Source organism: Centrocercus urophasianus, unplaced genomic scaffold, assembly GCF_019232065.1.
Source record: "Centrocercus urophasianus isolate 14NV4802_14NV808 unplaced genomic scaffold, USGS_Curo_1.0 seq_18, whole genome shotgun sequence".
In the NCBI taxonomy this organism is placed as follows: Eukaryota; Metazoa; Chordata; class Aves; order Galliformes; family Phasianidae; genus Centrocercus; species Centrocercus urophasianus.
The window spans coordinates 11865852-11890111 of record NW_024884733.1 but is presented as its reverse complement, the minus strand read 5'-3'; the positions used below and the strand labels follow the sequence as shown (position 1 = coordinate 11890111).

The 24260-nt window shown below is 41.0% G+C and overlaps 1 protein-coding gene across 2 annotated transcripts in view; it reads left to right on the top strand.

The window, feature by feature from the left end:
- The window catches only part of SNX7 (sorting nexin 7), an 83401-nt gene that overhangs the window by 28903 nt on the left and 30238 nt on the right, over positions 1 to 24260 (top strand). For both annotated transcript variants that reach the window (XM_042819115.1, XM_042819116.1), the window contains exon 9: positions 14183 to 14361. In XM_042819115.1, coding sequence (XP_042675049.1) covers positions 14183 to 14361 — 179 coding nt within the window. The remainder of the gene's footprint in view (positions 1 to 14182; positions 14362 to 24260) is intronic.

The following is a 24260-nucleotide window of genomic DNA, read 5'->3' as shown; positions in this document are numbered from 1 at the left end:
AGAGAAAAGAACATTCAGGAAGGAGCCTCAACAGGCTTACCTAGAAGGACTCAATTGTTTAAGCTCAACCAAAAATTAAGTATTATGCATGTAATTTAAGCACCTCTGAGAAAGGGCAATGCCTGGTTGGTTGGGATATGAATACCAAAATGTGCTTTGCATTGATTTTTACCAGCATGTTCTGCCCAAGCAGAGAGCTGCTCTCTGAGGTACTTGGAGATCAAAGCAGCAGCAGATATTTCACATCCTTCCTGAAAACAGTGGGCTACAGTTCATTATGTCGAGGATTTATTTTTCATTTACTTTCTTCTTTAGCTAGTTAGACTACTAAACCTTAGTAGTCATGTAGAGGTTTGAGTCGAGTTGTTATTCTGATTTTCTAGTAGCAGTATCAAGGAAAAATGAGGCCTATTATTAAGTACAATCAAACATTGTTCTTTCTGAGTTGTGCCAATACTTCCAATACTTACCGTTTTAGAAAACGGATTGTGTCTTTAGCCCTGTTTCCAAAGATTTTTCTGTTATGGAGTTTCAGCTTCCTTAGGCTAATGCTTGGAAAGTGTTTAAACTATTCTATTGCTCAAAGTCAATCTGCTTATAGTTTGGATATTCTTTCTGCTGTTTTCAGGTAGCTGTGTGCAGGCTGTTAGAGCCCAACTATTTAAGATGATTTCTGAAGTGCCAAAAGTGACTAAGAATTCAACTTTCTTACATACAGCCAAGAGCTTCGTTCTGGACACCTCTATTTCCTTCTGCAGATTTTCCCTCTGAAATTAATTAAACAGTGAAGAAGTGATTATAAGTGTCTAAAAAAAGCAGTGTGCATAAACAATGCAATGTCAGTGTCTCTGTCTGTGGAGAGCTCCAAACAACAGCTCTGAGTGCTAGAAAGTTCCCCATCCATCTCAGTGTGGCTTATTCTCAAACTCACAGGAGATCTCTTTTTAAAAACAATGTCATTGTTTTATCATAAAAAAGAAAATTCAGAGTGTATCTGCAGTTTCCTAGCTAGGTAATCACCATCTAGAGAATATATAACCACCATAGCTTACAGGCTTCCTCTGGCAACTGCAGAGAACGGTTCCTAAGGACCTTCCACCCTGTTTCAAGACCTGTTAGAAGTGTTTGCCATGAGCAGTGAGCTCTGGCACACACAGAGGGACTGACAGGGGGGTGACTGCCAGCTGTGCAGCCCAGAGCCTCTCGCTGGGCCCAGCAGTTCCAGCTTTTGCAGTGATGCCTCGTCTGCCCAGTGCCAGGAACAGAGCACTGCCTCCCATCTCACTGCCATAAGATACCGGTCCGGTGCTTTTGAAGCACTTGTGACAGCACTCTCAACTTATGTACAGACACTTGGAAAGCACAGATCAAAATATTATTTAAAAGACTTTTTTTTAAGCTGCCTTTTTCTCAGAACTTGTGTGCAAACCTTAGCTACTGGTAAGCCACAGCCTGGGTAACCAGCTTCCTCAGGCAGCACTGTGATTGCATGGCCATCAGGGCTGCCACGTTTAGCATGTGTGGTCTGTGGCTTGACCATAAAGAGGGAAAAATTCCAAGAGGCAAGAAAAGGTCATTGCCTCTTTCTGTGTTAGTGCTTCATAGCTACAGCCTGTAAACAATGCACTTGTCTTTTCTGCTGGACTGAAAACACATGCAAAGAAATGACCAAAACTCTTCTCAGTGACGGAGCAGATGAGCTGTAACCAGCACACACTGCCACTAAGAGAGGTACAGCAGAATCTGCTGTGAGGCATCAGTGACTGCGAGCACCGAGAGGCTGCCTGGTGCAGACACTGTCCTTGCTAGGGATGACAAGCCTGAAGTGATCTGTGGAGAGCTGCCCGCCCAGAGGAAGAGGAAATGAATGTGGGCTCAACAACTGAGCTGCGGACCCCTGCTGCTCTCAGGCTGCAGTAGAAGTAGGAACTTTTCAAAATATTCAGGTATTATATGTGGAAATTCTTTCACATGCCTGATTGCTATGGGCAGGATTTCACTGACAGACACTAAAATAAGATAATGCTGGCACAAATCACTCATGAAACCAACCTTCCAGCAGCTTTGCAGGCTAGGAGGAATATGAAGGAGATTTCTTTCAAATGCCCAACTCGCACTATAATATTATTTATCAGCACTGCCTCCTGCATTGCACAGCAATCCCCTGTAGCTTAATGAAGAATAGATGAGGGCAGAAGTGTATATAAGAGGACCCTCTGTCATGTTATTAAGATTACTCAAAGAAAAAGAAAATGGCCAAGTAAACCCGTTCTGACAAATGGAAGAGCACCTACCTGGTAACTGACTGGTGACAAAAGGATCAAATTGTACAGTCTCAGTGGAAAGCACCTGGACAGCAAAGCATACTTAAAGCACTGCCCAGCTTTCAGGCTCCCACTGAGACCATCACAACTCATTGAGGGGCTTTCAGGTGCCTGTCTCCAGCCCTGCCAGCACTGAGATGCGAGGAAGAGCCCTGTCCCACAGCAGCATCTGCTGAACACGGAGTGCTTCATTAAAATGCTGCCCAACAGAGCCTGAGACTCTCAGGAAATCAGGGATGACCACTCACCTGCACCTCAAGGGGACAGCCACAGACTTCTGGGACACTTGAGAGTTTTTGGAGACCTGGGAAGTGAAGCTGCATCCTGGTTTAGGTAAAGATGCATGGCTAAAGAAATGCAGAATGTCCAAAAGAATGTCTTTGTTTAAAATGTAACAGGTGTAATAATGAAAAGAATGATGTCAATTTTCCTACAGGTGACAATACATACTTTGACTTCTGACAGTTTGGATTTAGACTGTGACACAACAGTGGTTTTTAGCAGGACTATTTCCTCCGATAATTGTATTGTTTACAGGGTTAGTTAACAATTGAGCATTATTATGTCTGTATTAATAATCAAGAGTTGCAAGTAAGCCATTAGCTGTCAGATCCAAACCAAGATGAATTGGTTCCTTCCTTGGCAACATTGATACCACGTGGTGGGGAGGATTCACTGCTTCTCAAGTGATAAATCAACTTAAAGGGCAACTGAACTGCCTTTTGAGTTGACAAGAAGAATAAATGCTTGCAAAATTTTATAGCAGGATATTATTTCATCCTTAAAATTAATGTAAAGTAAATCATCTCATAAGGCTCTTTTGCAACTGAAAAGAAATAAGACTTATTATTATACATTGTCTGGAATTGCGTTCATTTAAATCAAGTGATTTCACTAGGTGTTGAAAACCTTGTCTCTAAAATGAGAGCAGAATGAGAAGCTCTGTATGTGTACAGCTATCACAGAGTTTCTTGCTTTCATGCACAGAGCTGTTCATAGACTCAGTGCGCTGTGTTTGGCTGTTCAGTTATAAGCCAGAAGCAGACATCCTGATCACCTGCGTCTCCTGCCCAGGAACCCAGAAGATTTGCTGGGACTCCACAAAGCTTGTACTTAGCACAGAACACTGCATACTGCCTAGTTGAGCAGTTTGAGGTTTCAAGATACTAATGCTTTTTTATCTCTTTTTTTACCACTTGATAGTTCAGTTCATTCAGTTGTCTTCAGCAGTATCTCACACAAAAGTGCAAAGTTTCTAATACAAGCAGAAGAGAGACTCTTTGAACCTAAAACTCAGCCTGCAATTCCATAAAATAAAGCAAAAATAGAGAGTAATTCTTTAAGAACCATTAAGGGAATCTAGCGCCTTGTCTGCTTTGGTCCACTAGCAATATCTTTTGCAATAAATAGAAAAACCTGGCTGACAAAAAGGAATCTAAAGCAAGGGTAGAAAAAGATTTAATCCATTTTAAATTGGGTTCAAGAGAAAATAGCTGAGGCTGTTTGGAGACTCTGTGCTAATTCACTAACAGGACAGTACCGATTTTATGTGCAAATTAATTGTGACAGCTTAACGTAGAGAAGTAAGTTGTTCAATATTTACGGGTGCCTTTGAGCACATCATTTCGTTCCTGTGGTTGCACATATTTTGTTACCATCTCATTGTGCAGAAGAAAAATGATGAAGAATTACAATAGGAAAGCCGCAAGAACAGGAAAAGCAGCCGGTTTACATTCTGTGATGATGATCATGCCCTTGTTGGAGGCACACATTTTTAGACAGCACACAACTGTTAGAAGAATGTAGAATTATTACACAAGTACAATTGTGCCTCGTTCAGTCACGTATTGATACAGCTGATGAAGAAATAGATTTCTGCTGAAGACTGAGCCCAACTTTTTTTTATACCTGCCTTTTCTCCATTCCCAAGTTACTATCAAAGCAGACTCTTGATACAGAAAAGCATCAGCCCTATGCAGAATATCTAATATTCTGGGTCAAACCAGCAAGTCTTATCTAACTCTTGTTAACAAAAAGGACCATGCCCTATCTGGCTAAAATGCAGAGGCACCAATATGAGAAAATCCCTGATTTCATTTTTCCTCTCCTTTTAACAAGCCTTTAGGGAGCAAAGCCACTTTCTACAGGTCACACACTGCCTCCTGCTCAGGCCTAGCACCTCTCCCAGGTTCAATCAGGGCTTTGGCAGCTGTGCTAGGAGAGGGGATAGGGCCCATTATGAGAGGAGCTGGCAGTGGCATGGAGAGCAGGGTGTGCTAGGTCAGGGCACCCTAGCTAGCAGCACCTCTACCATGGGCTAGAGGGAGCTGGAGGGCAAAAGAGCTCTTGGTGGCATTGCTCCATGGATGCCACAGTAGAGGCACAAAGATAACTGTCATCTGTCACTTGCATTGCAGTCTATGTATAAATTTCAGAATACAGAAGAGAAAAAATAGTATGAAAGGAGAAATATACCTCCTATATAATTAATGGGTATTTGCTTTAATGATTTCCATTACCTTTAGGTTGTGTTTTAACCCTTAACTTAAAATGTTCTTGTTCCCCATTTATACAGGTTGCTACATATACCAAATGCATGTTACACCAAGTTTTAAGGGCTGCTATGGGAATTTTGGCTTCCCTGCTAAGAAAGTCATCTGCAGTTTGACAAAGCTGATGAACATTATTGCTATTTATAGAATTAGAATCATTTGTTTTACAGCTGACCTTTATGGAAAACAATATTATATCTGCTTTTTACTTTATCAAGAGTATTTATTACAATAATATTGCAAGGTTCTGAAGATTTTCCTTGGGAATACCCTAATAACACAGATCCAGATGTTATATTGTTTTAATTCATTGCTTGTGGGTCAGCTAGTTTATAGCATGCATGTGGGATCACAAGTAACATTTCATAAAATGGCCAGCCGAGCATCATATGGGACCACCAGGTTCCCGTAAAGCCAGCAGGTGATGTTTAGCTCCCTCATCTGTGTGGAGAACTGAGCATGAAGGAAATATTTTTTATTTTTAGTTTCCAAAAATCTGAAACCAGCTTAGAGCAGAACTGAGTTCCCTAAGGTAGAATTTGGTTTGTTCATTCATTCTGGCATACATGAATATTCCTGATGAGATTATTGAGCATTCCGTCACTATGCTGTGATCCAGAATCCACTGAAATGAAGGGGAACATCAAAGATTCTATTTAGCTGTTCTAATATGATCTCCCTATTAAGCAATATTCAAGTTATTAATAGTATTTGGGGGAAAACTGCTCATTAAAAATAAACTGAAGCAAAAATATGTAATCCATATCTTGCCTTCATTCTTCTATCTGGTAGTGACTGCAGTGTTATGCCATTTCTCAGAAAAAGAGTAGGGGTATATTTAGGGAGGGGAATATTTTCCATTGTCTCATCTTAAGCATCTCAGCTGTTTTCCAGCAGTAGCAACATGTGTTTAGAAGGGAAGCAATAAGGCGTTAATTATAGGGCAGTGCAGCAGCTACAAATGCCTATTCTACTGCTACATGTTCTCCAGAAGGATGTAATCAATTCATACTGTTTTTGAATGATGTTACATATTGTGATCTTGTAAACAGATCTTAAAATAGCCAGCTTATAAAGAAAGCTAAATCTCTATACTCAGGAGAGCTTTTCAGTTTTCCAAATTAACCCTAAAAGTAAAGTATGAAGATGGAGGTACCACAGTTTGATTCTGTACCCCGTACTGAACTAAAAGAATGGTAATAATTTGAAAGGGCTTTATTTTTTCCTTTTTTTTTTTTTTTAAGTGCACAGTCATTAAACAACTCATGCAACAACTAAACGTGCTGTTAGAGATTAAATTAAAATGGTGTTTCTGTAATGCCAAATGGCCACAAATTATTTAGGGTTGTAAACAGTGCGACAATGTTTTGGATTTCAGTGAAAAAACAAGAAAACAGCAGTCACTGAACCAACTTTTAGTGGGCAGCACATTGCTTGCTTTAGTTTAATCACTAGTTTACTTTGCCACATGCTAGCAAGACTGAGCAGAGCTGTCAAAAAGCTGACCAACACACTCAGAGCTTCTGCATTTGCTACAGGAGGTAATCATTTAAATTAGCGAGAGATTCTCATCTGGATCTCCTCTTTCACAAAACTTGAGGATCCCAACTATCTTTTTCATTGCTTTACAAAGTTCATAACTATGCTAATGAACAGGGCAAGAAGGTACATCTATATGGGAAATATTTCCATCTTTTTTCAGTTATAAGCTCCTTAACAAAATGACCAGAACTAACAGAATTAACTACAAAGTGTGTTCATCTAATCTCTTGAAGTTGCCTATGACACAATGACATCCTCGCCCTGTGGCAGAGGGCAAAAAAAGCTTCATGCTTTTCTTAGTCTTCAACAACATGCACATAGGAAGGAGAAAGTCTGTCAGGCCTCTCAGCCTTTCCTGTATTTTAAGTTTTATCATGTACTTCTGTAGCATATGGGCATAACTAATTACATTTTCGGAGCAGATGTGCAAAACATGGATTGATACGCCAAGGCTGGGAAATGTCCAATGAGAAGACTGGTGCACCCATGACATATTTTGTAAATGAGACATTTGCAGAAATGACGAATGTAAAGCATTTATGTCCTTTTAGTGTGTTATTCTTGAGGTCATGAGAACTATTTATAGACATCATTAAGTGGAACTTATTTTATTAAATTGAATTGAGGGATGGCATTTATCAGAGTGTGCCCCAATGGAGAAAAATATGTAATGCATCTCCCTTTCCATTCCACTTTTAGAATTTATTTTTTTTAAACTCTGGAATATGTGTTTTGTTCCTTTATTTAAAACTTGTTCCCTCTCTTCTCTCTTCCACTTTCTATGCACCATTAAAAAGGATGGTAACAAGGAAGGGATTTGGAAAGAAAAAAAGCTAACTGCCTCTCTCCCATAAAAACAAGATTAAAAATAAATATTTAATTTTGTAAATGTTAAAATGAACAGTCAGCTGATAAAACTAGTTAGAATCTGTTCACACTGCACCTGAGTGAAACAGCAACGAGAAATTAATGCCATTTTTGCTTGAAGCATTATGTCAGAGCAGATTTGCCTGACCACTCAGACATGCTTAATGGCACTGCTACTAATGCTGCAGAATGAACCTACTCAGAGCACATCAGGAATCTTACGGAGTCTGTCTTCAAAAAACAAACTACCCTATCATGCTAGTTCAGTATTAAGCTGAAATTCACTTTGCAAACTAAAAGTAAAGCATAATTTGATATTCAAAATGTTCCCCTTCCCTCCTCCTTTCCCCCCCACCCCCTAAATGTTACAGCCATTTTGTATATCAGTTCTGCTGCTCTCATAATTCCCTTTATTCAGATTGAGGTGTGTTCTCACCCAGCTATCTTCAGGGGTCTTCTTTCATTTTTAAATAGAACCAAAGAAAGTTTGGGAAGTCCGTATATTCTCTGTTGAGAAAGAATTGAAGAGAATGAGTATTCTGCCTCTCAAAGTGATTTGTACTTGTCATATTTTTTTGCCTGGAAATCGCTTCATTATTATTCAGCTCTCTCAAATCTGGATATTCACCTTCACCAATTTTCAGGTGCTTTCTCTTCATAGTTAATTTCTTTTTTTATATCAAAATCTTTCATTTCCCTCCAGTACCATGTAATATTTATTATATTAACGGTAAAGCGGTATGAAAAATTCATCAACTATTTTGCCTCTTTTCTTAATCAAGTGTGGCTCCTAATAATTTATTTGAAATATTCATTATTTGAAATACGTTACTGAACAACTTTTGCAAAAAGTTCTTGGCCTGTGTATCATTCAGAGGTGCTTGCAAAAACCCAAGTGGTAATGATTCAACACTTTCATCCACCAGTGAATAGAACACATTCCCCAGTGGAAACTCTTCTTGTGATCCAGTGCTGAAACTGCTCTTAAATATTTACTTACAAGGTCAGAAATAGAGAAAAATATACACACCCAGTAAGTGCATATTTTTAGACTGCTTGGAAAGACATGGGAGCTAGTGTCTAAAAGAAACCCATTTAGCAGTGACAATATTACCAAGGAGCCTGCTGCCTGTCCTGTGACCCAATGAGCTGCCTCTGCTGCCTTCATTCACGTGCTCCCTCCACTCCCCAGCACCACAGCACGTTGCCTAAGTGACAAGCTCCTTGAAGTGAAATGCTGTACGCACGATTACGTAGCCAGCTGTGAGGAAGCCTGAATGAGGTAATGCTGCTGCTAAAAGCACCAACGCTGCCGGTTGTTCCCCTTGTGGGCACTGATGCTGGCACCAGCAGGAAGTCAGCACCAATGCTGGACTAGGGAGATTCAAATGAGAATCTCCAGCAATATTCAGCTATGTCTTCAGATATAACTTGCAGCCAGGGTCTGGCATTTACGAGGATGAGGAATACAGAGGGCTGAGCTTTCAGGAGGCTGAAATCCAGCAGGATCAGCAGGTTCTGTGCAATGCTCCTTGGCTGAAAGCAGCCCCGTCTGCTGTCACCCTCTCTCTCACCAGAGGAACAGCCACGAGCAAACAAGTGCCCCTGACTATAAATCTCTCTGTTACTGAGACACTCAAGGGAATGTGGCCCCTCCCCTGGGAAACGCCTTTGTCCCCAGACTTGGGATAGTTTCTGCACCTTTTTAACAGGTGACAGCGCTTCCTTCATTGATTTGACTTCTTCAGTGAGAAAACTGTTTCCACGGGGAAAGGATGACTAAAAATTTTAGTAATATCATAGTTATTTCTTCAGGCATTCATGTGAGTACCAATGATGTAACTAGGGCACTTATTCATACGGCCAGCATTCAGGGCCGGCGGGGGGCTTGAGTTTGCTGCTACTGTGGAATTAGTATTTACCTCCGCACACATATTTTTGGTATGGCTCTGGGATGTAAACTATTCATGCTTGGAGGAGGAGCATGCAGTCACAGCAAATACAGGTCTAGGCCCCAGAAAATTGTCACCTATGAAATTCAGTAAATCTGTTTGCAAATAGTGCCAAACACAAAGTTAGTTCCCAAGGACATCTCCCTTGCAATGAAGAGGTTGCTTTTAATCTAATTGCTAATTAAAATATCAATCATATACTGCTTAATATTCCCAATTTAGTACTAAATGAATATTAAGTGATACAATTGCTGTCGAAATCCCCAACCAAACTGGAAAAGGAGGCATGAGGGGCCATCTTTCCCAGTGTCCCGTCTCGCTCTGTGTAGATGCCAATTTTCCACCTCCTCCTTTGGTTTGCAGTGCTGTGCAGCAAGTGCTGGATCTCTGGGTTAGTTTCTCTGGGATAAAAACTGGGAAATTAAACCCCTGCAGTTCTGCCACGGCCCAGGGGGGGCTCCTGGCCTCTGGGAGTGCGGTCAGGGCAGCAGCAAGCAAAGAACAGTGAGGAAGAGGCTCTGCTACCACAGCGATTGGACTTTGGGGAAGACAGAAAGCAAGGTGCTCAGTTACACACCAAACAAGTGGGAGCTACTGGGAAGACAGCGTGGAAAACATGAACTTCTAATCATATCTTGAGTACAGATATATAGATAAGGAAGACTATGAAGTACGTAATTAATACTGAGCAGTAATCTGTAAATGACTGACTACAGAAACTGTGACTTTTTCAAATCATGTCATTTTTTTCTGTTAGGCTGAGCTGTCACCCACTGTGGCCAGATTCCACGCATGAATGTGCATCCTGCAATTAATTATTCTTTTTTTTTGTCTGACCGCGGGAGTTAGTTTTTATAAACTGCAAATTGTCAGAATCTGAATTCGCATTCAGTGCTCCTGACAGTGGTGATAATCAGAAGAATTCACTTAACAAACATGGATGATAAAATAAAATGTCACATTTTATTACATACTTTTGTTCCATCTGTCTGAGCAATTTTGAATGCCAGATTTAAAGACGTGCCAGCAGGCCATGTCTTTCAGGATGCTTGCACATGGCTGCACTGGCTTTTAGCATTTACTTTCCACTGAGGGAATCATTTGATAGCTCCATGCTCTCTCTCATGGGGGGACATGCATGCTAGTAGCGGGACACTGACCTGGGCTGCCTTCCACAGCTGACACTGCACAGTGCTGTCCCAGCAGGGCTCTGCCTCACTTTCTCAGGTCACATTCAAAGGTCAATATGAGAGCACCCCTGTGTCTGTGGGCTACATCCCCCTGTGATGTTTAGGACCAAAGGACAGCAAGGCAGCTCCTTGCAAAGTTTCAGCCCATGGATCTTCAGCATTTGCTGAAAATAACATCATCTTTTATTTCAAATGACCAGCTGCTTGGAAATACAGGCCATAATTTTTTTTTTTTTTTTTTTTTAAATTTCTGTTATTTCAGTTCATTCAGATGTCTATGTGGAGATAGCTTCCACAGTGCCCTCACACTTTTGCCTCTCCTCTCCTTTGGGACTTAATTTTGTATATTAGAGTTTCTATATTAGAATTAGAGCTGAGCTTCCCAATAGCAGGAAGTTAAACATTCATATCTGTTTCAGTGAACTAGAAAAGAACATGGCAAGTCACTTTGGCTGGCTTTGAGACACCTAGTGTATTTTTCAGCCTTTCATTTAAAAACTGGCTGTACAATAGTAATACTCAGAGGAGGAAGTACTGGGTATTTACCAAGTTAAAGCTCATTTTAAAGAAAATCAGACCAGGAAATACAAATACAGAAGCCAAATCTGTCTCACATTTTAACAACCTTTGAGCAGAGAACTGCTGAAAGATGCTGAACTGAACACTTCATCCAACCACACCAAATCTTTGAGAAGACATGGATTTTTTTCCACATCTAACCTACTATCCTTCTGCTTGATCTCTGCAAACAGTGCTAGAATCAGGACTCTTGCTCTAGAAGTAATGTAGGCTATGAAGGGAAGAAACCATACAGAGTGCTGGGATTCAAACATAACTTTGCTAACTGCAGGCTGCCATTCATTTTGCACCCTGCCAGTGAGCAAAGCAAGGATTAGCCTCACAGAAATCCCCCTGACTGCACTCCCGCCTCGAGGTGGGTTTCGATCAGACTGATTGTTCCATTAAGCTCCCAATCCGGTGAGAAGTCACACCAGTAATTTGCATGCTCATAAAAGAGTAAGCAGAGCTGTTGCTTTGAAGTTCAATTATCCATGTGCTTGTTTAAACCAGAATATTGAAAATGCATTGTGCTGTTTGCACAGCTGCAGAACTAAATACACAGGATGTTTGCAGGTTTGCTCTGGGAATTTCCACACATCCAGGGAAACACAGAACTACTGTGAAGTCTGCTGGTCTAAATCACGGGCGGGCATTGAAGCAGAAGCAAAGCTCTAAAGAAAGTTTATAGCTTCATTTGTGGACGCTGAGGATCAATACAACAGGCCACTTAAGTGTTCATATTATGAGGTGCCAGCTGCAACTCTACAGTTAAGGCTGACTTTAAGGCTAACTTGAGCATTGAATTTAAATCAGAGTTTCGACTACATTATTTATGTGGATCATGCAGTTTCTTTTTTCCTCCCCTCCAAATTTACAATACTTTCTCATTAAGTACATGATGAACTTCCCAGCAACTAGCAAGTAGGTCAAGTAGCTAAGGGTTAAAATTTGAAATAAGGTTTTGTTCAGAACACTACTGATTTTTTTTCACATCGTTATCACTGTTAAAACTGTTATATGATAGAAAAAATAGCTGACAAACTGATTGCCAGGTAAGCTACAGCTACTGTTGTCTATGCAAGTTACTTTATATGTATTTATTATTTTATTTACCTAGGTAATTGACATAGTACTTCATGGACCTCTATTTACTGCTTTTGGCCACTTCACTGCATTTTGGCTGTTGCACTGTTGTTGGAGTTCCAGCCCAGCATCTGGGGATCAGCAGCTCTAATTCGCTGGCTGCCTGACTATTAATCAGAACAGCATCTTAACATCAAGGACTGCAGCCTACGGCACTTTTTAGGAGTGTGCTTCACTGAAACCTGAGAGAAACAGACAGATCAGATCACAGGGAAACAAAAATATTACAGTTCTGATCTTATCAAAATTAAATGACTGCCTTTGAACACACTACTCTTCCTTTAGTAAAGATAATTACAAAGAGAAATACAAGTAAGGAAGGCTTTTTAAAATGCAGTAAGGAATTAATGAAGTCTCATGTATGAAAATCCAGGGTGCTTTGTACAATTTTACACATTGACGAATCTTTGCCAAAAAAACAAAACAAAACAAAACAAAACAGTATTCCTTACGTTTACAACTGTGCACATAATTAACCACATCAAAATTACAATCCACGCAAAGCTAGATTTGGGGTTGATCAGATATTCAGCAGTTTATTACTTTTGTTTATGAGTTATTGGAAAAGCATCAGGTCCAGGTGCCATCACAGCCCCTGGTTAGACTGCACACCAATACAGAAACTGATCCAGTCTGTCTCCCCATACCAAACTTCTCACTCTGGCTTAAAGTGGAAACATTGTACATCTTATCCTGACTAGTGCAAAGCACATTAATGTTAGATCTGATTTCTAGCAATTGCTAAGCATCTCAGAGATAAAAGATGAGCCTTGCAACCTATGCAGAAGACGAGTAGGCCCAACTGATATTGAATGTGATAATATGGGAAGATCAAGCAGTGCTCACCTCCAACTTCTTTATAGTCTCTTTCCTGACTTGTCAATATAAATTAAATGCAGAGCAATTGTATTATGCATTATAAATGCAGAGAACATGAGATACCATGGGAGTGACTCCAATGTCCACTCCTTACATGATGCCCTGCTATGACTTATATTCTTTACCTGTTTATGTACAAAACTAATACTAGCTACATAAATCACTTTTATCCAACTTGCAATACTGCCCTGTTATAGTGACCATTCAGCCTGTACTTTTATTACTAACCAAAACCACTTCTACAAAACAATCCAAACAAAAAATCTATCAGTAAGAAGTGCATGCATGTTTAGTGAGGCAGAAAGATGAAATGATGCCATGCTATTGATTTGCTCACTTCCAATCTCAGCAGACCAAACTGTGAACATTTCTGTTAAGTCATAGCCAAATTCTGATGCAGGATTTAGAATGCAGACTAAAACCAACCCCTGCAATCCAGTTTGTTATCTCTGGTAGGTATCAGTGCTGGATTTTCATAAAAGCTTGGGTAAGAGAAAATATAAAATCCGATAGAAGCCCTTTCTTCAGTGCTATGGTTAGTTCCTCAGCCTAATAGTTTAATTATATTGCAAAAAGCTTGAAATTCCATCTACAATAATCATGAACAATTTTATCATCTATACAACTGATTGGTTTTCTTAAATCATACTAAGCTCTTAGCAGCAGAAAAATCTTATGGTAATGGATGCCTGGAGTTAATTTAAAAAGTCATCAGTTTTAAGCTTGTCTCACAGAAGAAATCCTTTGTACATATGACTGCAACTCCCTCAGAGTTATGGCTTCTCCTCTTCTCCCTTGCTTATTTTCACCATGGCCTCTCTCATTTGTTGCCACTCTAAACTGAATGCAGGCTTACTTGGGAAAAATTTGATTCGCAAAATTCTTACTTGAGAAATGGATACATTTGGGAGAATTCCAAATATAAAAACAAAAGCTAATCTCATTATATGAGTTATTCACTTCAATTTATACAGACTTTTCTGTGAAATTACTCTGTACTACGTTCTGAAGAGGACAAATTGATATAGTCTTACTTCATTATCTCAACTTGAAGTGTTAATTTACAGCATTAGCAAGCAGGATTTCTGTGGGGATTTTGCACCAAGCATGGAGACTTACCATGTGCTGTTTGTATCTCTCAATAATTTTCCTTTTTTTTTTTTTTTTAATAGAAATTCAGTTTTCTAGACAAATTGTTTGCCATGGCACACAGTGGAGTGGCTGTTGAACCACAGGAGGGGAGGGGAGGCAGGAGAAAATCACCAGAGCAGAAGAACAAGCAATCAGAAGCCCCACAAGACCTTTGTAGAAGAGAGAAAGACTGTTGTGACACCCATGGGTACAGAGAACTGTAAGTGGTTATGAACGCACACTGTGCTCACTACTGTCAGCAATAACCATTAAAATAAATACTCGGTAATTTGTTGGAAATAGCTCCAAAAAGGGAACAAGGTGGATGATTCAGTAAGGATAGTTTCCTTTCTTGCCCATAAGGCTCCTTCTACTCCTAGCTCCCTTAAAAAGTGATTTTACTTTCTACCCGAGAGCGGAAAAGGAAAAATATATTATTCAGTTGGCAGCAAATTTAGTGCCACAGAAAATGTATTGATGCTGTGTCAATAAAAACAAAATCTCCACATGCTCTGTTTGGTTCCTCACCCACCAGGCTGTTTCAGGGAGGTGGTGTGTGGAGGGAAACAGAATAGTTTAATTGGACACTGTTACCTTTAAACTGCTAGGTAGGCCCCAAGGTGTTATGAAACCACCTGTAAAACAAAAAGCATCTGCAGTAAAGAGCATGGAGAACATCATTCTTTGCTTATTTACTGCTTAGAAGTATTCTAAATCTTGTTTTTATTTCCAAGTGATCTCAGGCTGTAAATGCACAATGTGCCATTATAACAGCTGCAGCTGACATGAAGAGAACAGAATTGCAAGTACACTGTGGAGCACTGCAGTGAATCATCTATGAGCACTGGAGTACTGCTCCTGCATTATTTTAAATGTGTACAGGCTATCAAATAAAACAAAAATATTGTTGCTTTCTGGTATTGAATTACAGCACCATGGGCAGGTTGGACAGAAACAAGAAAAGGATAACCAGGGTAATTCTGTAGTCACAATACTTTAACAAAGATTGTGGGGTTATGTTACCTGAAAAAAAAAAAAAGACAAACTAATCTCAAAAGGAATTTCATTATATTAATTACACTATAGAAGACGCTCTGCTTTTGTGTGATTTGGTTGTTTCAAAGTGTAATTGCTACAGGGTTCTATAAATTAAATGCTCAATTGTTTGGACAAAGAAGCATAAATGATCACAAATGTTTTTAAAACTTTTTAATAAAATCTTGCTAGTTTCTGTGAATGACTGGTGGTGAGGACTGTAAAGCTGCCACTTAAATGAACACTTGAACATCAGAGAAACATTCTCATGCTTGCATATAAGCACAGATTTTTTTTCTAACATAGAATATTGCTCTGTAATGAAATAATGGTGGAAATGCCATAGTATGTCATAATCACTATTATCATTTTTTTCTATTAGAAGAATGCTTGCAGACACAAAGATAAGTTATTACAGCAGAACCATTGGTGCTTTCACAGTTAGTGCCTGATAGCATTTTCATATTAAATTGTTGTGTTTTTGTCCCCCAAGATGAGCATTTTCTGTAACTTGACAAATTTCCCTTGTGCTGAAACATGGCTCTGACCAACTAACAGTGGGGACCTCATTTAACAATTACTTCTAGGTATGTATTTCTAAAATGTGAGGAAAACTTGTTTTGTATGACTGAATCATGACAGTACATAACAACCATTAAAGAAGCATAGCAAACTGATAGGATAGTCAAAATCCAGTTTGTACTCCAAAGCAGGTTAAATATTACCTTTTCTGCAGCATCATGAAAGCTACAAATATAGCTCTAGAAACCAGCTTTTGCTTTATGTCACCACTAAGAAAAAATGGTGGCACTGGAAAATATGAATGATCATGTTGCAATTTTTTTGTTAGCAAGTAAAGCACAAAGACTCTCTGTCCCCCAAAAGGCCGTCCATCCTACAGCAACTCCTCTTGGATGTGGGATGAGTCACAGGCTTTCACTTCCCACTGGCTCGCACAGGTTTCCATAGATAATACACATTTATATATATATCTATCTCCAGCCTTCAGCCTACATGCCAAACAGGCATTCAGCTCTTTCAACTTCTCTATCCTCCTTCCAAAAGATATTGGTCTACCTAAACTGAAAGTTTCAAAACAACATCAAAGGAAAATTAAGCCCTGTTGCTGTATTCTTTCTAGTTTCTTCAAAGACAATCAGGAGCAGAAATATTGCTAAGTAGCTCAAACTAAGTACACTGCAGCACAAAGGGATTTCCTTCTCTTACAGTGCAGCAGGAAAAGGCTAGACAGTAAACATAGTGCCATACAAAGTAGAGGCAAAATGAAGATTTCTTTACTTCACAGGCACTATTTCAATATAGGGCTTAATAGATTTTAAAAAAAATCTAGAAACTGCCATGTCAAAAGGATTCTACAGAATCCATGACGCTTCCACTTAAAATTCTCAAAAGAATAGAACAAACTGCACTTTTCAAAGGCACCTAAAAGTTAATCCGCCTAACTCCCACTGCAAGCTAAAGAGTTTTGACATTTCTAGATACTCTAGCAAATCCTCCAGCTATGGTATATAAGCACCTTTTTATTGGCCCAAAGAATCTGCCTCCTGAAGAACTGCTCATTTTTGCACTGCACTGCTGGAACGAGGTATAATCTCTGCTTTTACACTCTTCGTTCCTGGGAACCTTTCCAGGATCATTTGTTCTGCATGGATTGTTTGGGCTGCCTCTGCCCCCACTATGTCAGTGATGAGGCCCTCACTGCCTTCAGCCCATGTTGGCTGTGTCCAATGAGCTCATCAAGGGTTTGGGATATATCCAAAATCTCAAGTTGAGCTCTTCAGAATGCATGGAAGTCCTTTGCTGTACCTGCCCTAAATAATTTATTTCCATAGCTCAGCATCCTATTTCTCTGTGTAGAGCCAAAAAAAGAAATAAAATCATCTTTCAAGCTGATGTTGTTAAAGTCATTCCACAAGTGCCAGCACATAAAGCCCAAATCCAAGTGTTCAGCTTAATATTAACTGCTCCATCCAGATATAGTTTCATTCATTTAGATATGGGCAATTAATACCTTTGAAAAAATTACTAACCTTCAGGTGTTAAAATGCCTTTGAGAACTTTGGCCTAAAAATGCAGAAAGAAGGTAAAATTGCTACAAAGAGTTTAGAAAAGCCCAAGGCAGCAGTGCTAGCGCTGTGAATATAGTTCTACTAACATCTGTTCAGGCAAAACACAAGACCAGAGTAATCAGAAAGAGACCCATTGGTATAAAAGTAACTAATAAGTAAAATCATACACATTCAGAAGTAACATCTTCTAATAAGTGCTGAGAGAATTTCCAAGTTTGCAAAATAATAAAGCCCAAATCCATACAAGATAGGAATTAGAATGTGATTTTTCTATAAGGAAAGGCATTTAAAGCACAAGCTATTAGTTTTCATATTCAGAACATTGCAGACCAAACATCCTGCATAAAACACTCTTTCAATATTCTCAATTCTATACTCTCTCCCCCCTCCCCCCCTTTATGTTTTCAGAATAATAAGTATTTCATTTTATGTCTCTATTTCACTATCCCTCAGTTAATTCTATTTTCCCAAGACTGAACCCAAGGTGGAAGAAATATTAGCCACTAATCTCTGCCAGATTTCAACCAAACCTGAAAATATGCTGCTAAGTAGGCTGCAGAGTATGCAAATAGGAAACAGTGGAAGCTATAAGCTACCTTTTAAAATGAATGCACGGTTCTCTTTTCCCACAGATGGAGCTTTATTGTTAATATTTCTCCATGCAGTTCTCCTTCATGGTTCATGAAAGTGTTTCAAAACAGGGAAAACATGAGACAAATTTCATGCTCAAAGAAGTCTGGACACAGATTCTGCATCTAGCACTCTTGTGCAAGTAATCTAAGGACGTTGGTAACAACATCCCCTGAGCTAGCGAGCCCTGATCCAGTACAGCATCACTGGATACTGAGCGCATGATAGCACTTCAGCCATCACCATTTTTGCCCAGTGACTGTCTTAGATTAGCTCCTTTAGTGGTGCATAGCAACATGATACCAGAGGGGAGAAAAGGGAGTGAAAACTATGTCATTCTGTTGGCAGCACAGAGTAAATTAAGCCAGGCAGAATATACTTGGAGTCTAGCCAGAAAACAAAGTGTACTACAGATCTTCTCATCAAAATGGCTAGGATCTTGGTCTGAAACTCAGACTAAACTCCATTTAGAAAAGCAAAAAACATTACTAGAAACTTACATCTGCACCAAAGGTGACCCTTACAATCCCATTTTTTAAGAATAGGGGAAGAAAAGGATGGGGTCAGTTCTCATTTGTGCTGAAATGCTTTGCTTTTTTGATAGTAGTTGAGACATGAAAAACCAGAACAGAGAAATGAAGACAAGAATAGCATCCAATTCCAAGAGCTGCTTCTTTGCTCCTGAAAAGAAAAAGTTTCCTAGGGTTTGATTCCTAGGTGTTGACCAATATTTCACTGGAATCAGGAAAGACCAGCCAAGGGACAAGGCCCTTGTCTATCAACATGAATACATAAGAGCCAAAGTAGTTGTTTTGGTTGAAAAAGTAGTCCAGTATGTTCCTATTACTTGGGCAACCATGTTAGTCAACATCCAGCAAGTCAAAATCACCCGCTGTTTAGATACCACAGTCACCACTTGTGTTAACAGATCACCAAAGTGGATGCTCTGATAGCAATTTCTCACTGTTACAAAGGCTCATAAGGTGGAGTACCTACCTTGTTATTTGAAATGCTCAGTTAGCTCTTGTGCAGCTGTAGAAATACCTTCCTCAAGTCCCTTCAGCCACTGCCTGGCAAATTCATCTTCTAGATCTCTTTAGAAACAAATGAGCAGTGAGAAACATTAAGACTGCTATACTTAGAGTCAAACTTCACCTGAATTGCCTGTTCATTCATCTAGAAGCTTCACAACTGCATAAACTATAATGTTATTACCAACAGAGGCAGTTTCTCTTGCTAAGATAGGAAATACAGTTCTTTGGCTTTAATCTCTCTTTGCTGGAGCAATTCTGTGTGATAAGAGTCAGTGAATGAAGGATTATTTACTCATCACCTCCAACCCTGAAGCTACGTTATATCTAGCAAATATCAGAAGTTCCAGCAGCATCACACCCGTATCCAACAAAACCCTTCTTGATTGCACACAGTGAGCACAATGGACTCCATTCAGGCAACAGATCAGAAAACAAATCTCTAATACATAAATACTGTAAATACAGTCAATTTATACTCTTGTACACTGATGACAGACTGCACTTTTCTGCACAGGATGGCAAAGCAAAATGCTTAGTCTAAAAAGAAATGGCAGAAATCTCTTTCCATTTCTTTGCATTTACATGGTTTCTTCAAGAAAATGTCTGAAAAGCTGCATTTTGGTGATTTCTCTTAAGCTTCTGTTTGTTTTGCTTCGAGTTTGTGATCTCAAGTGATGTGGGCCTGGCAAAGAGCAGGATCAGGACACTAAACTTTAGAAAAGCAAACTTCAAACTACTCAATGGATTGCTGGCCAAGATCCCCTGGCGCGCTGCCCTCAAAGACAAGGATGTTGAGGAGAGCTGGCGGCTCTTCAAAGATGCCCTCCTGGAAGCACAAGAGGTCTCCATTCCTCTGAATAAGAAAGTGGGCAGGCGAGGTAGGAAACCAGCATGGCTCAGCAAGGACCTGCTGAGAGAACTGAGGGCGAAGAAAGGGGTGTACAAGCTCTGGAAACAAGGCTGTGTCACCTGGGAAGAATACAGGAATGCCGTCCGGACTTGCAGACGTGGGATCAGGGAAGCCAAGGCGCAGGCAGAACTGAACTTGGCAAGGGACGTGAAAAACAATAAGAAAACCTTCTACAGGTACATTGGCCAAAAGAGACAGGCCAAAACGGGCGTACCTACTTTGGTAAATTTAAAAGGAGAACTGGCTTCAACAGATGAAGAGAAAGCTGAGGTGCTGAATGAGTTCTTCACCTCAGTCTTCACTGGTGGCCAGGATTCTAGTCTTTTTCACGTCCCTGAACCCTGCATCCCCAAACCTCTATGTGGGGACCAAGGAGGTAAATCCCTCCCCACTGTAAGGGCAGAGCAAGTCCGAGAGTGCCTCCTTAGACTGAATGAATTCAAGTCTATGGGGCCGGATGGCTTGCATCCCAGGGTCCTGAAGGAGCTGGCTGAGGTGGTTGCCGAGCCGCTCTCCATCATATTTGAGAAGTCGTGGCTGTCAGGTGAGGTCCCGGATGACTGGAGGAAGGGTCACGTCACTCCCATATACAAGAAGGGGAGCAGGGAGGACCCGGGGAACTACAGGCCGGTGAGTCTCACCTCCGTGCCTGGGAAGATCATGGAACGGATCCTCCTGGACAACATGCTCGATCACATAAAGAATGAGCATGTGATCCGAGACAGCCAGCACGGCTTCACCAAAGGAAGGTCATGCCTAACTAATCTTGTGGCCTTCTATGATGGAGTGACGGCATTGGTGGATGAAGGGAAGGCGACTGATGTCATTTACCTGGACCTGAGCAAGGCCTTTGACATGGTCCCCCACCACATCCTCATCTCCAAATTGGAGGGAAGTGGATTTGATGGGTGGACGACCCGATGGGTAAGAAACTGGTTGAAAGGCCGCAGACAGAGGGTGGTGGTCAATGGCTCTATGTCCAGGTGGAGGCCGGTAACAAGTGGTGTCCCCCAAGGGTCTGTCTTGGGACCGGTGCTCTTTAACATCTTTATTAATGACATCGATGAGGGAATTGAGTGCACCCTCAGCAAGTTTGCTGACGACACCAAGCTGAGTGGTGCGGTTGATACGGTGGAAGGAAGGGATGCCATTCAGAGGGACCTCGACAGGCTGGAGGGCTGGGCTCGGGTGAACCTAATGAGGTTCAACACGGCAAAGTGCAAGGTTTTGCATTTGGGCCGGAAGAACCCCAGGCACCCGTACAGGCTGGGAGGAGTGGTCCTTGAGAGCAGCTCGGCAGAGAAGGACCTGGGGGTCCTGATGGACGAGAGACTGAACATGAGCCAGCAGTGCGCTCTGGCAGCTCGAAAGGCAAATGGGATCCTGGGCTCCATCAGGAGAGGGGTGGTCAGCAGGGACAGGGAGGTGATCGTCCCTCTCTACTCGGCTCTTGTGAGGCCCCATCTGGAGTACTGTGTCCAGGTGTGGAGCCCTCAGTACAAGAAAGACATAGAGATTTTGGAAAGGGTCCAGAGGAGGGCGACTAAGATGATCAGGGGGCTGGAGCACCTCCCCTATGAGGACAGGCTGAGGGAGTTGGGCTTGTTCAGCCTGGAGAAGAGAAGGCTGCGGGGTGTCCTCATTGCAGCCTATCAATACCTGAAGGGAACCTACACCCACGAGGGGAGTAAACTCTTCAAAAGGGCTGACAACAGCAGGACTAGGGGAAATGGATCGAAGTTGAAGGAGGGAAGATTTAGGTTGGATGTTAGGGGGAAGTTCTATACAAGGAGAGTGGTTAGGCCCTGGAACGGGCTGCCCAGGGAGGTTGTGGATGCCCCGTCCTTGGATGTGTTTAAGGCCAGGTTGGACAGGGTCCTGGGCAACCTGATCTGAATGTGTGTGTTTGGTGGCCCTGCTAGGCAGGGGGGTTGGAACTACATGATCCTTGAGGTCCCTTCCAACCCGGGTGATTCTGTGATTCTGTGATCTGTTTTTCTTAATTTCAGTGCACAGTCAGAATCTTATTGTAATATCAGAATAGCTGTTAATATTCTTAGCTAAATTTCTTTCTCTCACCTTTTACTGTTTTTGCACACAATCCATTTCACAGCATCACCATTTTGCAGCATGACAAGATACTCATGCAGCCTGGCCTGTTCTTTCATGTGCACATTTTGGCTTGCAGCATCTCAGTGCCACGTCCACATCTCCATGTCTGCAGACACTATGCACAGCAGTGGGACAGACAAACGTGTCTACCAAAGACTTTGATTGATATTTAAAGGTTCAATTTGTAATGAAATCTCAATTCAGTGAGGTGGCTTGCAGGTACAGACAATTAATTTTGCAAAGAATCTACAGTCTAACAGATACAAATCACATCAAACTTGTAGCCAAGTAAGTAGTAAGAAGGCAAACTCAGTCATAACCAGTACTACCGCTGATATATATTGGTCTTTGTTAAAATGCAACTGAAGTCACAGTGGCTAACAGTAACAGGGGAGTCACCACAGGATGGGAGTAAAACAAGAGAAGAGAGTCAATATTGTTCTCCCTCCTTGGTACAAACATGGACATTAGTATCTGAGAAATGGATTTGAAAACAGATAAGACAATACTTGCACTGATAAAGCATCATGATGCATGTTCCAAAGAAGAGGTAGACAAGAGAAAATTAAAAAGCATTAGGCAGCCTCTGTGTTTCCAACATTACTTCTGATAAAGAAATAGAAGTGTTCAGAACGTCTCAGTACAGTTATCACTGTGGCCATCATTTTGTACAGGAGCAAAGAGCTCCCAAAGGATCACTCTTGCCTATAACTGAGCTTCCTCTGTCTGTGTGACTGCACAGAGAGCCACAAGGACACTGAGAAAACACAAAAAGAGACATGAGCAAACTGCTGCCAGGACAGGGAGGGCTCTCCCTGCTTTTGGCAAGTCTCACATTCCTCCTTGTCTGTACCTCTACACGGAAAACAGAACTCATATCCAATCTCATGCAAAATAGCAGAACTTCCAAGTTCTGCCACTGCCACAGGGAGATGAGAGCCTAGATGTTACACGTGGACAGCAAATACTGATCTGCAAACAAACACCAACTGCTGCTGAAGCATAAAAACCAGAAAAGACGCTGAAGGAAAATGGAAAAATTTTAAAGCTAGATTAATGTATGACACAAAGCTCTTTATGCCATCTGGTAATAAAAGCAATAAAAGTCCAATGTGGAAGAGTGAATAAGTTCAAAAAGTAATCAAGAATAAGAAACAGGCACACACATATATACATATATAAAAAGACAGCATCTGTTGCAGAGAATTAATGGAAATCACATATATCTCTTATTGAGGAATAAGAAAGAACAGACTAAAAGCCTATTCTGACAACATACTGTCCTAGAAGCAGACTATGCTAGGACATCTTAAAGCTTCGGGGAGAAACAGCTGATAAATTCACATGATAAATCCAGTCTCCATCTGGCAGGTAAAAATGAAAGAGCATTTCCCTGTTCTGGGGCTGGCCACTGATTGCACGACTTTGCAGCCTCCTGTCACAGCTAGGTCCATCAGGAAGAGTAATACCAATGTAAGAGTAGAAATGTGCAAATACCCATCAGCAACTAAGACTTGGTCTCCCAGTCTGCTGTCTTGCTGCATACATTAGGTATCTCTTTTACCCTAGTTGGGGGGAGGATGGCTGCATATCTTTGCTCCATCTGTCCAACAGCACTGACGAGGAAGCTGTAGCTGTCCTGTGTCCTCTTCACAGCTAATGCAAAAGCTGTGTTTGGAGCCTTGCTAACGGCCTGTGAGTGCAGCTGGAGTGGAGTCTTGGGGAGAGGAGAGCTGTGCAGGAGAGGAGGTGCTGGATTCACATCCGGTGGCTTGCACTGGAGCTCTAATTGAAAGCCTGACCAGGGTAGGGTGTGGGTTTCAAGCAGGGACCTCTCAAATTAGAAGGATAAAAGTAGGCTGAAAGGGAGGAATGATGTTTCAGGTTTGTCTGTTGTCTCTTGCACATCTTTGGTGGTCTGGTGACTTCCTCTGAGTAGCTCCACATAAGAAGCTTTCTTTGGAAAGCTTCATCATATCTAGAGTTCTGCTTCCATATATCACATACATTTGCAAGAATGAAGAAACATATGGTCTTAATTGTAACAAATACAAAGTTATAAAGCACCCCTTACTACATCTCCTATTTAAAACTGGAACAAGGCCTCTGACTACGACCAGGAGCTGCACAAATGAGAATAGACTGAGCATTATCTAGGTCTTTCTTGACCACTTTTGTTTTTCTGCTCGATTGCAGCACGCGTAATACACATGGCCCTGTACAACTTTGCCATCCCTTTAGTTTGTTGCTGTTGTGACACGTTCAGGTCATTTTTTATGCCTGTAACACAACTGTTAGACCACTATCT